At 43.1% G+C, this 21,076-nt stretch overlaps 1 protein-coding gene and 1 pseudogene across 2 annotated transcripts; both read left to right on the top strand.

Annotated features, from left to right (window-relative positions):
- Positions 1-5,847: 5,847 nt before the first annotated feature.
- On the top strand, positions 5,848-10,441 carry GALR2 (galanin receptor 2; the record flags this gene model as incomplete). Its single annotated transcript, XM_083356587.1, has 2 exons — positions 5,848-6,212; positions 9,661-10,441. Exons 1-2 carry the CDS (start codon positions 5,851-5,853, stop codon positions 10,439-10,441), a joined length of 1,143 nt encoding a protein of 380 aa, XP_083212713.1. The 5' UTR covers positions 5,848-5,850.
- Positions 10,442-17,016: 6,575 nt separating this feature from the next.
- LOC310634022 (small ribosomal subunit protein uS10-like) lies at positions 17,017-18,073 on the top strand (annotated as a pseudogene). Its single transcript, XR_014494480.1, has 2 exons — positions 17,017-17,144; positions 17,703-18,073. The product of XR_014494480.1 is annotated as a small ribosomal subunit protein uS10-like (transcript).
- Positions 18,074-21,076: the final 3,003 nt, after the last annotated feature.

Genomic DNA, 21,076 nt, shown 5'->3' with positions numbered 1-21,076 from the left:
TTTTCTCACACTGCCTCTGTGGTTCCTACGCCGTTTCCTCTAACCTGAAAGGATACATGAGCTATTCAGCACCTTTTGGATTGTGAACTTTTTAATAAGAAAGCCAATGATTTACTGCATAGTGGATCACTTCAAAGCCTCAGTGTTGTGTTGCTGGGATAATGAGAGTAAAGAGATGCTTCTTATCTGATGGCTCCCTTCCTAGTCATGTTTCACGTTTTACAGTGTCTATATCGAAAGGCAGGTACATATTTTCCTGCTGGGTTCCAGGAGCATCAAATATAATTGGAATTGTTATTCAGTTTTCTCAACATGTCGCCTTCTAGATGTTTGGATCTATAATTACCATTATCCCTGGCCAACAGAGAGATTTTGAATACTGTTGTAAGTACACCTGGAGGACATTAGCTTGGGAAAGGCTTCACTAAACTTTTAGTAAAAAGAATGACATAAAGAGAAATAAGAGCTAGTAATATACATCTGTGTCATGGCCAAAGCAAAAATCTGAACCAGAACCATTCTCTCTCAAGACGTTATCTGGCCAGTCTATTGCAGAGGTCACCAATCTTTTGGGCACCAGGGGCCAGTTCCATGGAGAGAGGTTTTTCCGTGGAGCGGAGGGGGTGTGGTTTCATGTACTCCTGCATACTGAAATATTGCCTTATTTGAGGCTGTCTTAATTGCTCCACGGAGCAGTTCTTCTTCGTCATAGGTTATCTTTAAGACTCTTTCATCATGATAAGATCTAGGCTTGTTGCACTCTCCGACCCAAAGGGAACATTATCAGACTCCCCATGGGTTTCTTGTGGGAGATTATCCTGCTCCACGGATATAAGAGGTTCCATCTCTACCATATTCCAGAGGGCCATCAAAACCTGCCCTTTTCAAAGAGTCTTCGGGGAGGAGATATTCCACATATTATAGTGATTGCTGGAGCTATGGTTTGTATGTTTAAAATTATACTTATTTTTATGCATACAAAACAAGTATAATTTTTAAAATGCTACCCACAATTCCACCAATATCCTAATCTGCTTTCTGTATGAACCAGAATCCCCTTGAAGTAAGTTTGTAGATGTATTTAAGCTTCCTTAATGATACACCAAGTTGCTCAGATAGACTTACTCATAAAATGGATTTAAAAAGTGACTATATGTGGAAGAAATGGTCAGAATCTTCTTCCAAAAGAGACATTGAAGTGTCTCAAAATTTTGTTGTTGTTGTTAGTTGTGAAGTCGTGTCCGACCCATCGCGACCCTATGGACAATGTTCCTCCAGGCCTTTTTATCCTCTACCATCTTCTGGAGTCCATTTAAGCTCACGCCTACTGCTTCAGTGACTCCGTCCAGCCACCTCATTCTCTGTCGTCCCGTTCTTCTGTTGCCCTCAATCTTTCCCAGCATTAGGCTCTTCTCCAGTGAGTCCTTCCTTCTCATTAGGTGGCCAAAGTATTTGAGTTTTAGCTTCAAGATCTGGCCTTCTAAAGAGCAGTCAGGGTTGATCTCCTCTAGGACTCACCGGTTTGATCGCCTTGCGGTCCAAAGAACTCGCAGGAGTCTTCTCCAGCACCATAGTTCAAAGGCTTCAATTCTTTGGCGCTCAGCCTTTCTTATGGTCCAGCTTTCACTGCCATACACTGCAACTGGGAAGACTATACGCACTTTTGTTGACAGGGTGATGTCTCTGCTTTTTAGTGTGCTGTCTAGATTTGCCATGGCTTTCCTCCCAAGGAGCAAGCGTCTTTTAATTTCTTGGCTACAGTCCCCATCTGCAGTGATCTTGGAGCCCAGGAAAATAAAATCTGTCACTACCTCCATTTCTTCCCCATCTTTTTGCCAGGAATTGAGAGGGCCGGATGCCATGATCTTGGTTTTCTGAATGTTTAGTTTCAACCCAAGTTTTGCACTCTCCTTCTTCACTCGCAACAAGAGGCTCTTTAGTTCCTCTTCACTTTCTGCCATTAGAGTGGTATCATCTGCATATCTTAGGTTGTTGATGTTTCTTCCGGCAATCTTAATTCCAACTTTTGATTCATCTAGCCCTGCCTTTCTCATGATGTGCTCTGCATATAAGTTAAATAGGCAAGGCGACAGTATACAGCCTTGCCGGACTCCTTTCCCAATTTTGAACCAATCAGTGGTTCCGTGTCCAGTTCTCACTGTTGCTTCTTGGCCCGCATATACGTTTCTCAAGAGACAAATAAGATGGTCTGGTATGCCCATCTCTTTAAGGACTTGCCACAGTTTGTTATGATCCACACAATCAAAGGCTTTAGCATAGTCAATGAAGCAGAAGTAGATGTTTTTCTGGAACTCTGTAGCTTTCTCCATGATCCAGTGTATGTTAGCAATTTGATCTCTAGTTCCTCTGCCTCTTCGAAATCCTGCCTGTACTTCTGGTAGTTCTCGATCCACATACTGCTGGAGTCTAGCTTGTAGGATTTTAAGCATAACTTTACTAGCATGAGAAATGAGTGCAATGGTGCAATAGTTTGAACATTCTTTGGCACTGCCTTTCTTTGGAATTGGAATGTAAACTGATCTTTTCCAATCCTGTGGCCACTGTTGAGTTTTCCAAATTTGCTGTCAAATTGAGTGTGGCACTTTTACTGCATCGTCTTTTAAGATTTTGAATAGCTCAGCTGGAATACTGTCACCTCCACTAGCTTTGTTGTTGCTCAGCTTTTCTAAGGCCCACTTCACTTCACATTCTAGGATGTCTGGCTCGAGGTCAGTGACCACCTCATTGTGATTATCAGGGACGTTAAGCTCATTCTTGTATAGTTCTTCTGTGTAATTTTGCCACCTCTTATTAATCTCTTCTGCCTCTGTTAGGTCCCTGCCATTTTGGTCCTTTATCATGCCCATTTTTGCATGAAACGTTCTTTTCATCTCTCCAATTTTCTTGAAAAGATCTCTGGTCCTCCCTATTCTATTGTTTTCTTCTATTTCTTTGCATTGTTCATTTAAGAAGGCATTCTTATCTCTTCTAGCTATTCTTTGGAATTCTGCATTTAATTGGGCGTATCTTTCTTTTTCTCCCTTGCCTTTCGCTTCCCTCCTTTCCTCAGCTATTTGCAAAGCTTCCTCAGACAGCCATTTTGCTTTCTTGCATTTCTTTTTCTTTGGGATGGTTTTGGTTGTTACCTGTTGTACAATGTTGCGAACCTCTGTCCATAGTTCTTCAAGCATTCTGTCTATCAGATCTAATTCCTTAAATCTATTTGTCACCTCTACTGTATATTCAACAGGGATATGATTTAATTCATACCTGACTGGCCTAGCGCTTTTCCCTACTTTCTTTAATTTAAGCCTAAACTTTGCAAGGAGAAGCTCATGGTCTGAGCCACAGTCAGCTCCTGGTCTTGTTTTTACTGACTGTATAGAGCTTCTCCATCTTTGGCTGCAGAGCATATAGTCAATCTGATTTCTGTGTTGACCGTCTGGTGATGTCCATGTGTAGAGCCGTCTCTTGGGTTGTTGGAAAAGAGTGTTTGCTATGACCATCGTATTCTCTTGACAAAATTCTATCAGCCTGTGCCCTGCTTCATTTTGTACTCCAAGGCCAAACTTGCCTGTTATTCCAGTTATCTTTTGGCTTCCTACTTTAGCATTCCAATCCCCCATGATGATAAGGACATCATTTTTTGGTTTTAGTTCTATAAGGTGCTGTAGGGCTTCATAGAACCGGTCAATTTCATCCTCTTCAGCACCGGTGGTTGGGGCATAGACTTGGACTACTGTGATATTGAATGGTTTGCCTTGGATTCGAACTGACATCATTCTGTCATTTTCAGGATTGTATCCCAGTATTGCTTTTCCTACTCTTTTATTGACTATGAAGGCTACTCCATTTCTTCTGAGGGATTCTTGCCCGCAGTAGTATACCTGATGGTCATCTGAATTAAATTCACCCATTCCTGTCCATTTTAGTTCACTGATACCTAAGATGTCGATGTTTAGTCTTGTCATCTCTTGTTTGACCACGTCCAGCTTTCCTTGATTCATGGATCTTACATTCCAGGTTCCTATGGAGAAAAAATCTTTACAGCATCGGACTTTCCTTTCACCACCAGACGTATCCACAGCTGAGCGTCCTTTCGGCTTTGGCCCAGTCGCTTCATTCTTTCTGGCGCTACTAGTACTAGCCCTCTGCTCTTCCCCAGTAGCATATTGGACGCCTTCCGACCTGAGGGGCTCATCTTCCAGCGTCATATCGTTTTGCCTTTTGGTACTGTCCATGGGGTTTTCATGGCAAAGATACTGGAGTGGGTTGCCATTTCCTTCTCCAGTGGATCACGTTTTGTCAGAACTCTCTGCTATGACCTGTCCGTCTTGGGTGGCCCTGCACGGCATAGCTCATAGCTTCACTGAATTACGCAAGCCTCTTCGCCACGACAAGGCAGTAATCCATGAAGGGGTCTCAAAATTTAAAGCATCCTTAAGTTCCTTTCACAGAATAACCTAGTAGATTTCTGATATCCCTGGTCACAAAACTGCAAGGAGGAAAGTACATTCTGAGCTGGCAAAACTGATGCAGATCTATTGCCTTCTAAATCCTGCACTCATAGCTTCCGCCTCGCTTCCCTGCTCCTGAACTATATTCCAGTCAACTCTTTGCCGTAGCCAACATCCACAATCGACTACTAGTCTGCAAATCATATTGGCCAAGTTCACACATTCCTCTAAGCCAAAACCAAACAAGCAAATTTATGAGTTCTGTGAATCCCTCCACATTGAGCCTACTCCACTGCCCCTGCTCCTTCCTCAAACTCTGAACTCCAGACCCAGTGTCCTGAGCATATACATCCCTTGCTTCCTGGTTGCTGATGTTAGTGCAGGCACGTTTTTAGCGATAACCAGTGCTTTTTTTGTAAAAGAAAAAGGTGCCGGAACTCACACATGTCATACAACCCACCTTGCCTACCCTACAAGGTTCCATCCAAAAAAGGTGCCGGAACTCCGTTCTGAGCGTTCTATGAGAAAAAAAGCCCTGGCGATAACATTTGTCAGAATTGGAGGAAAACAGTATGCAAAACATTTACATTGGCCTTATATGGCAGCTGTCAGTGAATGTACTATCGCATTCCCAGTAGGTGCTTGAAATGTTTTTGACGAGAACTTGCAGCACAAGAGGTTCTGTTTCTGACCTACCCAGACTGTGCTGTTCATTCAACTGCATTTTAAGTTCTCAGTGGAAACTTCCTGAAACCTTCCAACTAAAGCACATGGGCAACTACCTAAATGATCAGAGAGGATGTGTGTGCGTTTGTGTGTGTGTGAGAGAGGAGGGGGGCTTCTATTTCCATAGACACCATTACTTTTATTTTGGCTGTTTGTCTCCCTGGAAACAAGGGGATGTCTTGAATATATTAGTTGTCCCCATGAATATGATGAAGGAGGATTCAGCACAGGCTGAATATAACAGGCTCGGAGGGGAATATAACATGGGCAGTGAGCACGACTGTCATGAAGTTTGGTCTTAGCTTGCACACCTACAAGAGTGGCTGCCAGTGAATGGTTTCCTGTGAGAGACACGGCAGACAACTAAAAAGCGTTTCAGCACTGCACAAAGTGGAAATCCGCTTTCAAGAAAAAGTACAGCTTTCACAATATGTGATGGCAGACAGAGGTCTGGCATCAGTGAATGGAAGTTCCTCTGATCTGCAGGATTATAAATGGAAAAGTACATGCAGAAAATATCTGCTAAGAAGAAAATTGTTATTTTCTTTTCCAAGTTTTGACTGAAAGCAGTCTGCAGCTGTAAGTGATTCGAGCATTTCTGGCAGATCCAGAGACCGAAGCATCTTGATTCCATTTCTTCCCTACCAGAGGACACTTTGCTTCCAAGATGAACAGATCACTGAACCTGCTAAACTCTTCCTGGGTTAGTGAGAGCAACACTTGGCAGCTGATCTCTGTAATCATTCCCTTGGTATACTCTTTGATTTTCCTAATAGGCACCGTGGGCAACTCTCTAGTCCTTGCAGTGCTGCTGAGGAACGGGCAAGTGACCAGTACCACCAACCTCTTCATCCTTAATCTAGGTGTGGCTGACCTCTGCTTCATTGTCTTCTGTGTGCCCTTCCAGGCCACCATCTATAGCCTGGATGATTGGATCTTTGGCCCCTTCATGTGTAAAGCCGTGCATTTCTTCATCTATCTGACCATGTATGCCAGCAGTTTCACTCTCACAACTGTATCCTTAGACAGGTGAGTAAACTGAAGGGCTGGGGAGAAGGTCTGAATTTTGAAAGTCATGGAGTAGTTTTGGAAACTACTATACGATTTTAACTTTCAAACAATTATAACTTTCCAGACTCCCTGAACACCTCCCCCACTTTGTCTCGTAACCTGCAGGGAGAACATGCATCTGTTGAAAAGCTCAGTTTAAAATGAGTTTAAATTTAAATGAGTTTAAGTGGACAGCCATACTATATTGCAAGGTTTTGCGATTAGACGGCTATTGGAACATTGTAATGTTGTGCCTCTCTTATACAAAAGCAATATTTTTGTTTGGAAGGGGTTATCTCTAATTTGCAAAATGTCAGGTGCATTGGTAGAGTTATGATATCAACAACACCCAATAGTTTAACTATTTCATTAAAATTTATTTTTCTGCATTTATACAGAAGAGGTAACAACAGCATGATATTCTAACAGTCATCTAGTGTAAAATCTTGCAATCTAGTGTGACCATCCAGGCAGTTTCTTGCTGATGGAGTAGATGAAATAAATTACACACATTAAATCAAAGCACCAAAATGCATATGGAATAAATGACCTTAACATTTACAGAGTAGCTTTATCTCTGCCTCTATTGAGTGGGGAAACTGATGAAAAATATAGTGCTCTCTCTCTTATTCATATGTTCAATTACATCCAACTTTCAGAGACTTTATAGATCAGCTCTCTTCACTCCTTCCAATTTTTTTCAACTTCATTCACTATTGCAGCATAGTAATATAATACAAACAGTACTATAGTATGTGTGTATGTATACATGTATGTGTGTGTATACACACAATATAATACTCTCTATAGATTATAAATGTACAGTATGTATATATAGACTATAAATATCATAATAGTAATATAGTATAATAATATCCTGGCTTTCTGCCTTATCTCGACTATAAATACATCTGCTGGCCTTAAGGAAAACTGCTTTCTCTAAATCTCAGCACCCCATAGTCAGGCATGGAAAAGCAATGATATTGACATTTTTTCGGATGCAGTAAAAACATAGCATTAGAGTTCTGGGAAGGTTTTCAATATCTGGGAAAAGGTAGACAATGAAATGTCTATCATCTGCTAGGCTCCGGTCCCATTTGACTTTATTGGGGTGTAACGTAGATATGTAGGTACAGGCAACCTCCACAGACAGTGTTTATTCCAGTAAGGGATTTTATATATATCTGGTGATATATATTTATTCTTTGATATGTAAATTACTCACAGATTGTTAAAAATATTCCCATGAAAATTGAAAAAAGTTCTTCTATAAATTATTTGGGTTTTTTACTGCTGCATCTTAGTCATTTAATATAATAGAATGTAAAATTAATATGATATAGGATCATAGTGTGCTCTTTTTAAAGAATAACATGCATTCTTTTTATTCTTTTTAAAGAATAACATGATTCCATATCACTAAACCAGAACACACATTGCTGAACAGAACACAAGTTAGTCTGCAACAGAAGACAAACCATATTTTGCATTATTCTTCAACTGCTTATGATGCTGCTTATACTTGTGGTTGTTTCCTAATACTTTTATATACTGTTGTGAGTTTTCCATTCTCCTGTGAATGTAATATCTCTGGATATGCATTATGTCAAGATGATTTCAAGAATGAAGAAAACTTTTTTGGGGAAATGACGTGCATACAGCCTGTGTTTCAACATAATCGGAAAACTGTTGTTTTTTTTTTAAAGAACAGAGAGTTAATTCAAACCATTATTCCAAATCAAATACCAAATATTTTTAAAACACACATACAGGGCACAAGTGATTACTTCAACAGCCTTTTACATTTACCAATTTTCTAGTATGTGGACCAGGGCACTAATTCTAACATTGCCAAACATTAGGCAGGGTACACTAATGCTTACCAAATAAGGAAGGCAAGGAAAAGAAATGTCGAGAAGCTATATATATATCTAAGGAAGTTTGAGAGGTTTCTGCCCCACATGGAATAGAAAGCATAGTTTTATATAAATAATGGAAGTCACAGCTGGTGGCAGCACCTTGCTAATCTAAAAAACAAACAGACTAAGTAATGTTGCATATTTTAGTACTTTGATGGAAGATCATTAAGAAATCCCAGAACTGTAGATTAGACTGGAGAATTAAAAACCCTGGGAGAAGGCAGTGCAAGCTGTTTCTGCAACTATGTAGGCTTTCTCATTCTTGGCATCCTTCAATTCTGGTATCCTTCAGATCTTTGGACTTTCTTTTCTAGAACATAATAGTTCTGTACCACGGTACTCGGCCAGTGCTAATAGTACTAGGATATATGAATTTGTGTACACATACGTTTTGTCAGGGAGCAAGATATTACACACACACACACACACACACACACTCACACACACGTACACACCTAGTCCTTGACTAACAGCAGTTCATTTAGTGACCTTTCCCAGTTACAACGGTACTGAAAAAAAACTTATAACTGATATAACTGTTTTTCACACTTACAACATTGCAGCATCCCCATGGTCACATGATCAAAATTTGGATGCTTGGCAACTGACTCATATTTATGACAGTTGCAGTTGTCTGGGGTCATGAGATCTCCTTTTGCGACCTTCTGACAAGCAAAGCCCATAGGGAAGCCGGATTCAGCCTTCTGTCTCGAGAAAGGTGTTAGGTTGTTGTTAGGAATTTTTGTAATACAGAAATTCAAACAAATCTCAGAGTTTCCATTTCAATGTATGTGCTAACATGTGGTTATCTAATTTATCCAGTTTCTAACAGTCTATAACCTCTTTTCCTAACAATGAACTCAATTAACAAGATTCTGTGACTTTTGGTTTCTTGGTCGTGGGCTATTATCCATTTTTCTTTTTAATGCTGAGAGCCTTTTCAACCAAAACTCCCTACCAAATACTGTATATTAAAAACTATACTTGAAAATGTCTATATCTACAGTATGTCTATGTTGGGAGAAGAATGTGTAATGCTTTTCAGCTTAATTCTCAATGACTGGGCCAAATCTTTGCAAAACATTCCATCACCAAACATTGGCAACTTAGCTAGACAGAGCTTCCCCTGATCCCAGCTTGAAGAAGTGGTTAAAATCCTTTCCACTGTGTGAAATGGTCCCCCAGAAATCTATTCATCATTGTGACTTGTTTTGTATACAGCAAAATGGAGCACTCCTGAAGTGTCAGTGGCAAAGAGGCTTCCCAGTTGTCTCCTCCTCCTTTCTTTTTGCCCTAATACTCTCTGCCCTTCCATGCATGTGGCTACCATCTCTCCTAACATGAACATCTTTCAGTTCCCAGGAGAAATGCTCTGCAGCCATGGCTCTATACTCACAGAATACTATTGTACTCATCTAAGTAGTTGCAGCCTACAACTCTGAATTTTCTTCACCTATTGGCATACCTCAATATTGTAGCTTTTCCTTGCTTTCCTTTTGTCTACCTAGGTATTTGGCTATAAGGTATCCTTTGCATTCGAGAGAACTAAGAACACCTAGGAATGCTGTCACAGCAATTTGCTTCATCTGGGGTCTTTCATTCATCTTCTCTGGACCATATGTCAGCTACTTCCAGGAGTATCAGATTGCCAACATTACTGTCTGTCATCCCATCTGGAAAATGTCACAGCGCAAGATTATGGATCTCTGCACATTTGTCTTCAGCTATGTCATCCCAGTATTGATTCTCAGCTTCACCTATTTAAGGACCATTCGCTATCTCTGGACATCTGTGGATCCCATGAAAATCATGTCTGATTGTAAGAAAGGTAAACGCAAAGTCACTCGAATGATCATTATTGTGACTGTTCTCTTCTGCCTTTGTTGGCTGCCCCATCACTTGGTCATCCTTTGCTTTTGGTTTGGCTATTTTCCCCTCAACAATGTTACCTTTGTGCTCAGGGTCCTCTCTCACCTAATCTCATACGCCAATTCCTGTGTCAATCCTATTGTCTATGCCCTGGTATCGAAGCATTTCCGGAAGGGATTCAAGAAGATCTTCAGTTGCCTTCTGCATAAAAGAGTAGCCAACAAAGTTCATGTAGCACAGGTGACCCACACTGTTAGTACTTTGGAGGCAGACTTGACAGAGGTAATGGATGTCAATGAGCCTGTACATACAGGAGCTTCCACCTGCTATCACATCCCAGTTCAGACATGGAATGAGGCAGAACAGCTGAGTCATCAAGAGAAACCTACCAATTCTTTCATCACTTCCAATATTACTTAAGATAGTTCTTGCAGTAGTGGCTTCCAATCAAAGTATAATTGCTATAATTGTTTAAATGTAAAGATTATTTTTCAAAACATGGGATTTAAAAACCCTAGAATTGACAGATGGCTCAACCAATGCTCCATATAGTTATTAGTTATTGTTCCAAAAATAAGTCTGTGCCATAATTAATCTATTGTAAAAAGATCTATAATAGCAATAGTGTGGCCAAGGTGACCACAAGAGTGATGGGTAGGGAGCTACTTGAAGGGAATGCTTTGTACATTTTTGGCAGTGTGTTTAATTAAAGAGATTAGCCAGCCACCTAATATGGAATATGGACTAACAGAGTGCTACAAGCATACTCTGTGTTACTGATAATAGCATTCTATATCTATGAATGGGATTAGATTAAATGGCTCTCAGATCTTTTTCAATCTTTGATGCTGGGAGTTTCAGACAAGGAAGGTAACTATGCCAGAGATTGAAGCTGTTTGGGTCAGGGACTTTGAAACAGTGGGGTGAGCTATCATGGACACTTATATTGTTTGTACTCAGGCCTTAAACTCAGGCTCAGAATAAAATATTCTTAGGAACATGCAACACGGACTCATTAAAATTTATGTACACATAAATGAACTGTTAATCATGTTAGATTTCGCAAGAGCATTTATGATGTAAGGTGATATACCTCCCACCCATTGTAAAATAAGAACAAGAACAGCCTCTCAATGTACAGCATGTGCTTTGTTGTTGGTTGAATTGGCTTCCCTGGGGCACTGGATTATTTTCTCCACAGGGCCTATTTCTGTTGTAATGGCTACAAGAAATCAATTTTGTTCTGATGGCAAGGACTGAAAGAAGAACACTGGAGAGAACGTGCTTTTTAAAAATTCTGTCTAAAAAATGATACTCATTTGTGATACTTATTTCCTGAAATTCAAATTACCAAGGCAATTCACAAAGGCATTTTGACCATCTGGTGATTGCAAAAACAAAACAAAGCTGGAATTATACACAATTGCATTATACATATCTATATATGCTATATGGCATTTTGTTTAACATGTCCCATTTTTATAGTACAAGTTTGGATAAGAATGGGTTCTTCTACAGCATAACGTCTGGATGATTTTTTTAAATAAAGACATCATTACAGATTATCTGGCAAATATTCTAAAGTCATTTGCACCAATTCAACACAAGGTAATTTTCAGTATACTTTGGTGCACAGTAAACTGAAATTCAGATATCCTCTTGTCACTTTGGACACCTTGGAGCCAATCATAATAATCTGTTCTGGCATTGTGTTGCACTGTAGCCAGTGCTGTTTGTTGAGTTTTTGTCAATTAAACCCAAGTTTGGCATCAAAGTTTCTGTGTCTGATTTTCTTCCTCCATCCCTCTTAGACCAATGTTGCAGAACAATGCGGAAACCAAGGAACTCAGTTGAATCTACCCCAATCTTGCATTTCTCCATTTTTAGTTTCAGCCCCGCTTCACAGAAACACTGAAGGACTGCTTTGAGCCATTCTGCCAAAATCTCCACTGACTCCCCTGCTATGAGGACATCATTGAAATAGGGGTGCATCCCTGGAATGCCCTTGAGTGTGTGCTCCATCATTCCTGAAAGAGCCCTGGGGCTACACTAACCCTGAACTGTAGGCGCTTAACCCTGAAAGCCCCCCTGTGGGTGACAATGGTCTGAGCTTCTGCCATGGCCTCGTCCACGGGCAGTTGGTGGTAGACTTGTGCCAAATCAAATTTGGTGAATACGCGACCTTCCTGTAGTGACGCCAAGATATGGCTGACTACAGGCATTGGATATGGGTGTTGTTAAAGTGCCCTGTTGACAGTGCACTTATAATCCACGCATATGCACACCTCACCATTGGCCTTAAGTGGCGTGACTATGGGGTCTCCCACACCCCATAGAGGTGAAAGAGGGCGAAAGGCACTCTACGAGGCTTGATCCGTATTGGGGCTACTGTAGGATCAAGATGAAGGGCAATAGGAGGATCCTTGTACATCCCTAAACTTGAGCTGAAGACATCAGCAAACTCTTGGCAAACTGCAGACAGGTCTGCCGCTTGTGTTCTGTGAATGCCAGTTACTTGGATGCCCAAGGCATCAAACCAGTCAAGACCAATGAGGCTTGTGCATTGGCCTTCCACTACTACGACATCCAGTGGACCCTCAAACTCCTTGAACTGTATGTTGAGCATAGCTTCTCCCTTGACTGCTACACGGGAGTTTTGGAAATCCATCAGGAGAAGGTTAGCCAGTCTGAGTTTAACTTGTCTGCCGCTGCGACTGCAAATGTGCTTGAAAGTCCCTTGGGAAATTATGGATAGGGCAGCCCCTGTGTCCAGTTCCATGTTGCATGGAACTCCCTGAAGCTTGACCTTGAGCCTAAGCTTCTCTTTAAGGGGGCGATGGGCACCAGTCCTGAACACGCTCCTCTGGCTGGAGTAAAAGCCTACTCTGTGTTGCCCCGGGGCCCCGGTACCTCTCCTGAATGCTTCTTCTTGTGGACCGTCCCTCTGGCGACCTCTGCAGATGGTGGCAATGTGGCTTGGTTTGTCACATGCCCGGCACATTGCTGCTTCGAACTGGCACTCCGAGCATCTATGACGGCCTCCGCAGCCCATGCATTGAGGGAAGGAAACTGCCTTGTCAGCTGGCCTCTGTCCCCTCTCCGGTTGCTTCCGCATCTGATCGACCTCGAGGTCCATGTCAGAATCTTCCGCTCATTCTGCGTCCTCATGGTGGACGGTCTCTGGATTGGGGGTGCTCTTGGAGGGCCGCAAGGCTTTAACAGCCCCTCCGGTGGCTTTGGCAGCCATCACCTCCTTCAAGGCATCTTGGAGAGAGACAGCATCCTTCACAAATAGCTTCTGGTGGAGCTCTCAGTTTCTCAGTCCGCAAACTAAACAGTCCTTCAGTCTTTCCTCGAGGTCTGCAAAGTTGCAAAGCTGAGACGCCCGTTGGAGGGTGGCTATGAACTCAGTTGCAGACTCACCAGGCTATTGCTCCTGCTGCTCAAATGCATGTCTCCAAGCTATGATGGAGAGTTTTGGCTTGAAGTGGTCCTTGAGCTTCTTTTTGAGGTCTGCATTGGTGGCTGACTTGAGTAGAGCAGGGGCGACCAGGTTCTCAGTTATGTTGAACGTAGTGGGGCCACAAATGCACAGGAGTGTCACAGCCTTCAAACCGTCTTCGCTAACCTGGTTAGCTAGCAGATAATTCTTGACATGAAAGATGTAAGAACTCCACCTCTCAAGATGCACCATGTCAAATTCCTCCAATTTGCTGACTTTGGCCATGGTGAGTTGTTTCTTGCTCGCAATGCCTTGTGCTGCTAGGCTTCTGTGCAGGCCCTAGGACGGATCCTTAGGGCGTGGTGGTCTCCAGCGTGGCTTGCAGAATGTAGTTCCTGCCAGGCTCTGGTGCTGGCCTCACCCCCTAGTGACTTCTGGCTCTCTTCATTAAGCAGCACGTCCCACCTTCGTTGCCACTGGTTCTTGGTTCGGTTAGGCATTGACGAGGCAGAGTGGTGAAACAGCAAACACGTTTATTCGTAACAACAGAAGCAGCCTTAACGGCTGCTGAACAGCTATATATACAGATCGCCTTTAGGCAGCAACCAATAGATTTAAAGTAACAATTCCCGCCCAAAACACCATTAACAGTCCTGGAGACAAACAGTCTGGATTTCAAACAATACAGCAGTTAAGCAATCATTCACCTGATTGCAGCAATTAAAGCCAATACATTACATTATTTATTTATTTATTTATTTATTTATTTATTTATTTATTTATTTATTTATTTAATTTCTATACCGCCCTTCTCCCGAAGGACTCAGGGCGGTGTACAGGGCAATAAAATGCAATAAAAATACAATATACAAAAGTTAAGATAAGAATTAAATAAAAAAGCCCAATTGCAATAAAAGTTAATTAAAATTACTATTAAAATACCCCAAACCCATCAGACCAGGCCGGCTTGTTTAAATAGGTGAGTTTTCAGGTCACGGTGGAAGGAGCAAAGGTCAGGAGCCGTCCGGAGATCAAGCGGTAAATGATTCCAAAGGTCTGGCGTGCCCACAGAGAATGCCCTCCCCCTGGGGGTCACCAGCCGACACTCTCTGACCGACGGCACCCTGAGGAGGCCCTCTCTGTGGGATCGCACTGGACGAAGGGAAGTTGATGCCGGCAGCAGGTGCTCCCGTAAGTAATCCGGACCCATGCCATTTAGGGCTTTATAGGTCATCACCAGCACCTTGAATCTTACCCAGAGGGCAACTGGAAGCCAATGCAGCTCGCGGAGTAGAGGTGTTACATGGGAGTATCGGGAGACCCCCAACACAACTCGCGCGGCCGCATTCTGCACCAGTTGAAGCCTTCGAGTGGTCCTCAAGGGCAGCCCCATGTAGAGAGCATTGCAGTAGTCTAAACGAGAGGTCATGAGCACATGAGAGATTGTATGCAAGGCATCCTGGTCCAGATAGGGTCGCAACTGGTGCACCAGGAGAACCTGGACAAAGCCCCCCCCTAGTCACCGCTCCTATATGATCTTCCAGGGAGAGCTGTGAATCCAGGAGGACACCCAAGTTGCGAGCCCTATCTACGGGGGGGGGAATACCTCAACCCCCCCCATGGTTAAAGATGGAATAACCTGAATTTCCCGAGATGCCGGCACGTTGCGAGCCCTATCTACGGGGGGGGGGGTTAATACCTCACCCCCCCCCCATGGTTAAAGATGGAATAACCTGAATTTCCCAAGATGCCGGCACGTACAACCACTCAGTCTTGTCTGGATTGAGCCGAAGCCTGTTCCTCCCCATCCAGACCCGAACTGCCTCCAGGCAACGGGACATCACATCGAGAGCGTCACTGGGGTGGTTTGGGGTGGAGATGAAAAGCTGGGTATCATCAGCATACTGATGATACCCGACCCCAAAACCACAAATGATCTCACCCAGTGGCTTCATATAGATGTTGAACAGGAGAGGCGAGAGGACTGACCCCTGAGGAACTCCACAAACGAGAGGCCTCGAGGCCAACCTCTGCCCTCCTGCCAACACCGACTGCGAATGTCCCAGGAGGTAGGAGGAGAACCACTGCGAAACAGTGCCTCCCACTCCCATCCCCCTGAGACGCCGCAGTAAGATACCATGGTCGATGGTATCGAAAGCCGCTGAGAGATCTAAAAGGACTAGGACAGAGGAGCAACCCCTGTCCCGAGCCCGCCAAAGATCATTCACCAGCGCGACCAATGCCGTCTCCATGCTGTACCCAGGCCTGAAGCCCGATTGGTACGGGTCCAGATAATCAGCTTCCTCCAGGAACAAAGGGAGCTGATGTGCCACCACGCTCTCAACAACCTTCGCAAGAAAGCGAAGGTGGGAGACCGGTCTATAGTTGTTTAAAGCAGCCGAGTCCAGGGCAGGCTTCTTGAGGAGGGGTCTCACCACCACCTCCTTCAAGGCGGCGGGAAAACTACCCTCACTCAAAGAAGCAGTTATCACTGCCTGGAGCCAGCCTCATGTCCCCTTCCGAGCTGCATAAACCAGCCAGGAGGGGCACGGGTCCAATAAACACATGGTGGAGCTCAGCCTCCCCATGATCCTGTCCACATCTTCCGGAGTCACAGGATCGAACTCTTCCCAGATAACACCACCAAGACCGCCCATGTCCTCACCATCAGACTCTGCCCAGTTGGAGTCCAAACTGGTCCGGATCCGAGCAATTTTGTCCGACAGATGTTGGCTAAACTCCTTGGCACGACCCTGCAAGGGTTCCTCCCTCACCTCCTGATTAAGGAGGGAGCGGGTCACCCTAAACAGGGCGGCTGAGCGATTATCTGCGGACGCGATGAGGGTAGCAAAGTAATTAGATCTTGCCGTCCTCATCGCCATGAGATAAGACCTCATAGAGGACCTTAGTTGCAATCGGTCAGATTCAGACCGGCTGGATCTCCAACAGCTCTCTAGGCCCCGTCTCCGATGCTTCATCTCCCGGAGCTCTGTGGAGAACCATGGAGCCCACTGGGATCTGCACCGGGTCAGGGGCTGCATGGGTACAACTCGGTCAAGTGCCTCTGTGGCTGCCTTTTCCCAGGCTTCCACTAGGGCATCGGCCGAGCTGTGAGTGAAGGCAGCAGGTGGGGACCCAAGCGCCGCCTGGAACCACTCAGGGTCCATTAAGTGCCTAGGGTGGAACCATCTTGTTGGTTCCGTAACCCCACGACGGGGAGTGGCAAAACGGAAGATACTGCTTTACACCTAGGCCTTTGGAAAGGCAGAGGGAGATCACTCGCTTCATCTTGCTTGTCATCTTTTATTGGTTTTATTATAATTTATTTGCTTTATTCTGCTGAACCACCCAGAGCCACTGAAAGGTAGAGAGCATATAATTTTAAATTAATTAAAACACAGGAGACTGTGAGTTTTAGTCCCCCCTTAGGCATGAAAGCTAGCTAGGACTGGGTGACTAGCTGGGCCAGTCACTCTCTCTCATCCCAACCCACCTCACAGAGTTGTTGTGGAGAAAATAGGAGGAGCACCTTGAATTATTTATAAAAATAATGCTTCCTTTTGGGCGAGTGTCATTGTTGCTGTTTTGTCCTTTGTTTCCTGGCTCACCGCTGTTCCTTCGGCCTCTAGTGCTCACTTCGGCCGGGATTAAGTCGGTCAGGAAAGCTTCGCGGCAGCTATGGTGAGGAGGAAGGGAGCCTCTCGCCGAGACAGGGGCGGGGGGAATGTACGAACTCGAGCACCGTGAGAGCTCTTAGGCCACGTTCCTCCTTTCCTGCCCGCCTCTGCGTCGTGCTCGATGGCGGCTCGTGCCTTTCTCTGGCAGCCCAAAGGCGCTTCCTGACTGGATAGAAACTGAAAGAGCTCAGTCTGTTCTTTGGGAAGAGAGAGGGCCGAGGGGAGTGGTCTTCTGTTCGCTATTCATATTTGCCTTTTGTTGCCCGAGGCAACCATTCCGCGCAGACGGAAAGATCCCTGTGAGTGTATCCAGTAAGGGGCTACATAAGTACTTACTAATACGGCGGTTCGGACTACTAAGCGGACAAAGGAGGACGGAGTACAAAGGAAATTTAGAGCTCAACCTTTTTCTCATAGTTTTTTGAATGTCTTCCTGTTTCCAAGAGGTCTTGAAACATAGCCAAGATTGGAGACGTACTAATGCTAGAATTCTGCCAAAGCTGGCTAAGTTTATTTCCAGAGCTAGGCGTTTCCTGTGCATCTCTCCTGTCCCAAGTATAAGGCATTTAAAGATACTGGGAAGGCCCCTGTGGAACAAGAAGTAGCAATTCATCGAATAAGAATTACTTTGACAAGTCGCAATGTGAAGTCTCTTGAAAAGGTTTGTGCAGATCTCATCAGAGGTGCTAAAGAAAAAAAACTAAAAGTGAAAGGCCCTGTTCGCATGCCTACTAAGACTCTGCGAATCACTACGAGAAAAACACCATGTGGTGAAGGTTCCAAAACTTGGGATCGTTTCCAAATGCGTATACATAAGCGCCTTCAGAGATTGTCAAACAAATAACTTCTATCAGCATTGAGCCTGGGGTGAAAGTTGAAGTTACTATTGCTGATGCTTAAATGATTGTTATGTTTATCAATAAAAGCTGTTTAAGTTTTTTTTTATAAAAATAATAAAAGTGGGATAAAAAATCTAATAAATTAATAGTATGATATTTTTGTTATATTGTTGGTTTATTGTTAAATATTCGGTTCTTGCAGGCATTAAGTGAGACAAGATGTTCAAACAGCAACAAGTTTATTCAGAGTCAGAACAGAACAGAAGCAAGCTAATAACTGCTGTGCAGCTATTTATACAGTTGGCCTCTAGGTGGTGACCAATAGATTTAAAGTAGCAATTTCCCGCCCCAAACCTACTTAACAGACTGGAAACAGCAAGTCTAGCTCAGCCAGCAACTGTTACCTAACATATAAAAGTAGGTCAGCCATTAAGCAAGCAGTTAGACATAAAGCAAATGATTTAAGCAGATAAGGCCAATATATTACATTTATGTTCTATATTTTTAATGCATGAAAATGAATCTTTTCATGGTATGTATCATCCTGACAGATTATAGTGATGTAGACAGTCTGTTCAGAGGCCAGGCGCAAGTGATCAGGACCACATATTAGGATGCAGTTCAAAAAATGTATTGCTCAAGAATCTAGTCAACTAAAGTTCAGTACTATATTGGCGTCTGATAAGGGTCACCATCTCACCCCTCTGCCTGTTCTTCTACATCAGAACACATATTTGTTTATTGTGTTCATTACATCTGTATTCCCCTATTTTGTTCAGGAACTTTGCCTTCTTACTATTTGATCATGCTGGGTTGAGAGAGTGACAGGCCCAAAGTCACCCAATGTGCTTTTGTGGATGATAGTGGAGCTAGAACCTGGATCTCCTCAATCGTAGACCAAGACCTTCAGCACTATCTTGAGGCACCACTTGCCTTAGTAGTGATTTCTTCTGGACTATTTTATGCAGGACTAGTTTTGCAGCTGAGTCCAAGAAGCCTGTTTTGGTTGCTTGAAACAACATACGTAAAAGCCCAATAGTTTCAAAATGTACCCCCTATGCACACATGCTCCACATTAAACAGTGGTGGGATTCAAATATGTGAACAACTGGTTCTCTGTGTGGATGCTGCTTCCAGAAGTCCGTTCTGGTTCTGGGCAACAAAAAATTAGCCTACTGGTTCTGCCGAACTGGTGCGAACCAGCTGAATCCTACCACTTCATTCTTCTGGAATGATTCGTACCTTATTATTGCATAAATAGTTCCATTACAGATCTCCATGTTTATCTGTCTGGACCAAATGTTCTACAGTAGAAGTCAATATTTAAAAGCTGTTTCAACCTGCTTGACTTATGACCATCCCCTCTGGGTTTTGTAAACTCTCCTGGTTGATGGAATTAGTGCCAAAGGCTCCACAGAATGCAGTGAGGTTCGGGCTTATACTGTAATCAGATCTTCCAGATAACAGGAGGAGCATACTAGTTCTCTATTATTAAGTAATGTTTGCAAAGAAGGCAAAAACTGAGGAAAAGCATACCCGTTGCCTACAAAAATGGATCTATTATTATGTTGTATCCAGTCTTCTTGAAATACATAGGGTAATATGCTCACGTGTAAATAGAATGGGTAATGTGTCGACCTGGTCCAGCTTGCAGTCCTGATAACCAATTAGTCCCCATTTTATCATTGTAATGTCTGTCTAGCTATTAGGCTGCTCAGAGCCATTTCAAAAGAAACAATTTTATTTCGAGCATCCTGACATAATATTCAGCTCACTGAAAATAACATTTCCTCTCTTCCTGCTGCCTCATTAAAAAAATGTTTGTTTAGGACGTATTACTTAATTTGTTTTTTTCACCCACACCATATTATCTGGTTGTTTTTTTCATAGTCTAAAAATTATTTTACAGAATGCAAGTATATTATGGCTTAAAAGCAGCTCTGCTTGATAAAAGCAGGAAATGGTAGCCAGTATGGAAAAAAGCAAATTATTTTAAAAAGATCCAAGAACTAAAGCATTTTGGTTAGCTTGAAAGGGACAATGCCTACATAAAACTGGAATGAAATAATCCCTTGCATACAATTTATACCCAGAGTCTAAAGATCATACGTCTTGTATTTTGTTCGCATCTTTGGCTACATCTGGGATGAAATAGCAGCAAAGATATGGCAGCTAAAAGGCAAGCAATATCCTGCAAAAAGCCAGGACAATTGTATGGTGTGGAAATATGAAAAACATGCAGCAAAGGAATGAGCAAACAGTGGTCTTTCAGCAATTGCTGAAACATTAGACCAGCAATCCTCAACCACATAGTCAGTGGTGAAAAAGGCTGGGAGTTCCAGTTTAGCTATTTTTGAAGGGACACCAATTTCTCATCTCTGATGTAGAACCTTAAATACAGATGGTATCCGTGAACATTCCAGACCAGCGAGCTGAGTAAGTAGCTTGATAGTGGGCAAATCAGTCAGTAAACTAATTGAACAGAAATAAAAGTAGCAGGAATAGAAACACGGGAAACCTAAAACAAAGGCTCATAAGAAACAGCTCAGCTCTTTCCCCACAGTTATTTCTCTTGGGTATTATTACAGATTGTACTGTTATAGAAACTAAAGTGATGTTGAATTTAATAACGGCAGCGAGACTTTTGGTATCGCAATATTGGAAGAAGGAGGATCTGCCTACTATGGAAGTGTGGACTCTAAAAGTTTCGAACCTGGCAGAAATGGCAAAAATTTCAGCATATTTGAAAGATCAATCGCAACAAAGATACATTTCGGAATGGAGAAGATGGATTGATTATATTCAGAATAAATATGGGACTGAGTTTTATTTAGCATATGAGTGAGTATTAGAATTTAATAAGATGTACTATTACTTGGTTATGCTTAATGGGAGTTAAAGTGCGACAGGACTTAAAGTGTATTCATAGATAGTTAGCATATTCTAGCTTACGTTTGTTAGATGCAATACCCTGTATTCAGCTCTGGGAAGTCAGGGCAGGGGGGAAGGGGCGGGGAGGGCGGGGTTTTTGGGGGCGGGAGGTGGGGGGAAGTTGGGGGGAGGGGGTGGGAAGGGTGGGCTTTTGGGGGAGGTGGGG

The sequence above is a fragment of the Vipera ursinii genome, assembly GCF_947247035.1.
Source record: "Vipera ursinii genome assembly, chromosome: 2".
Classification (NCBI taxonomy): domain Eukaryota; kingdom Metazoa; phylum Chordata; class Lepidosauria; order Squamata; family Viperidae; genus Vipera; species Vipera ursinii.
This window is presented reverse-complemented; position numbering and strand designations above follow the sequence as displayed.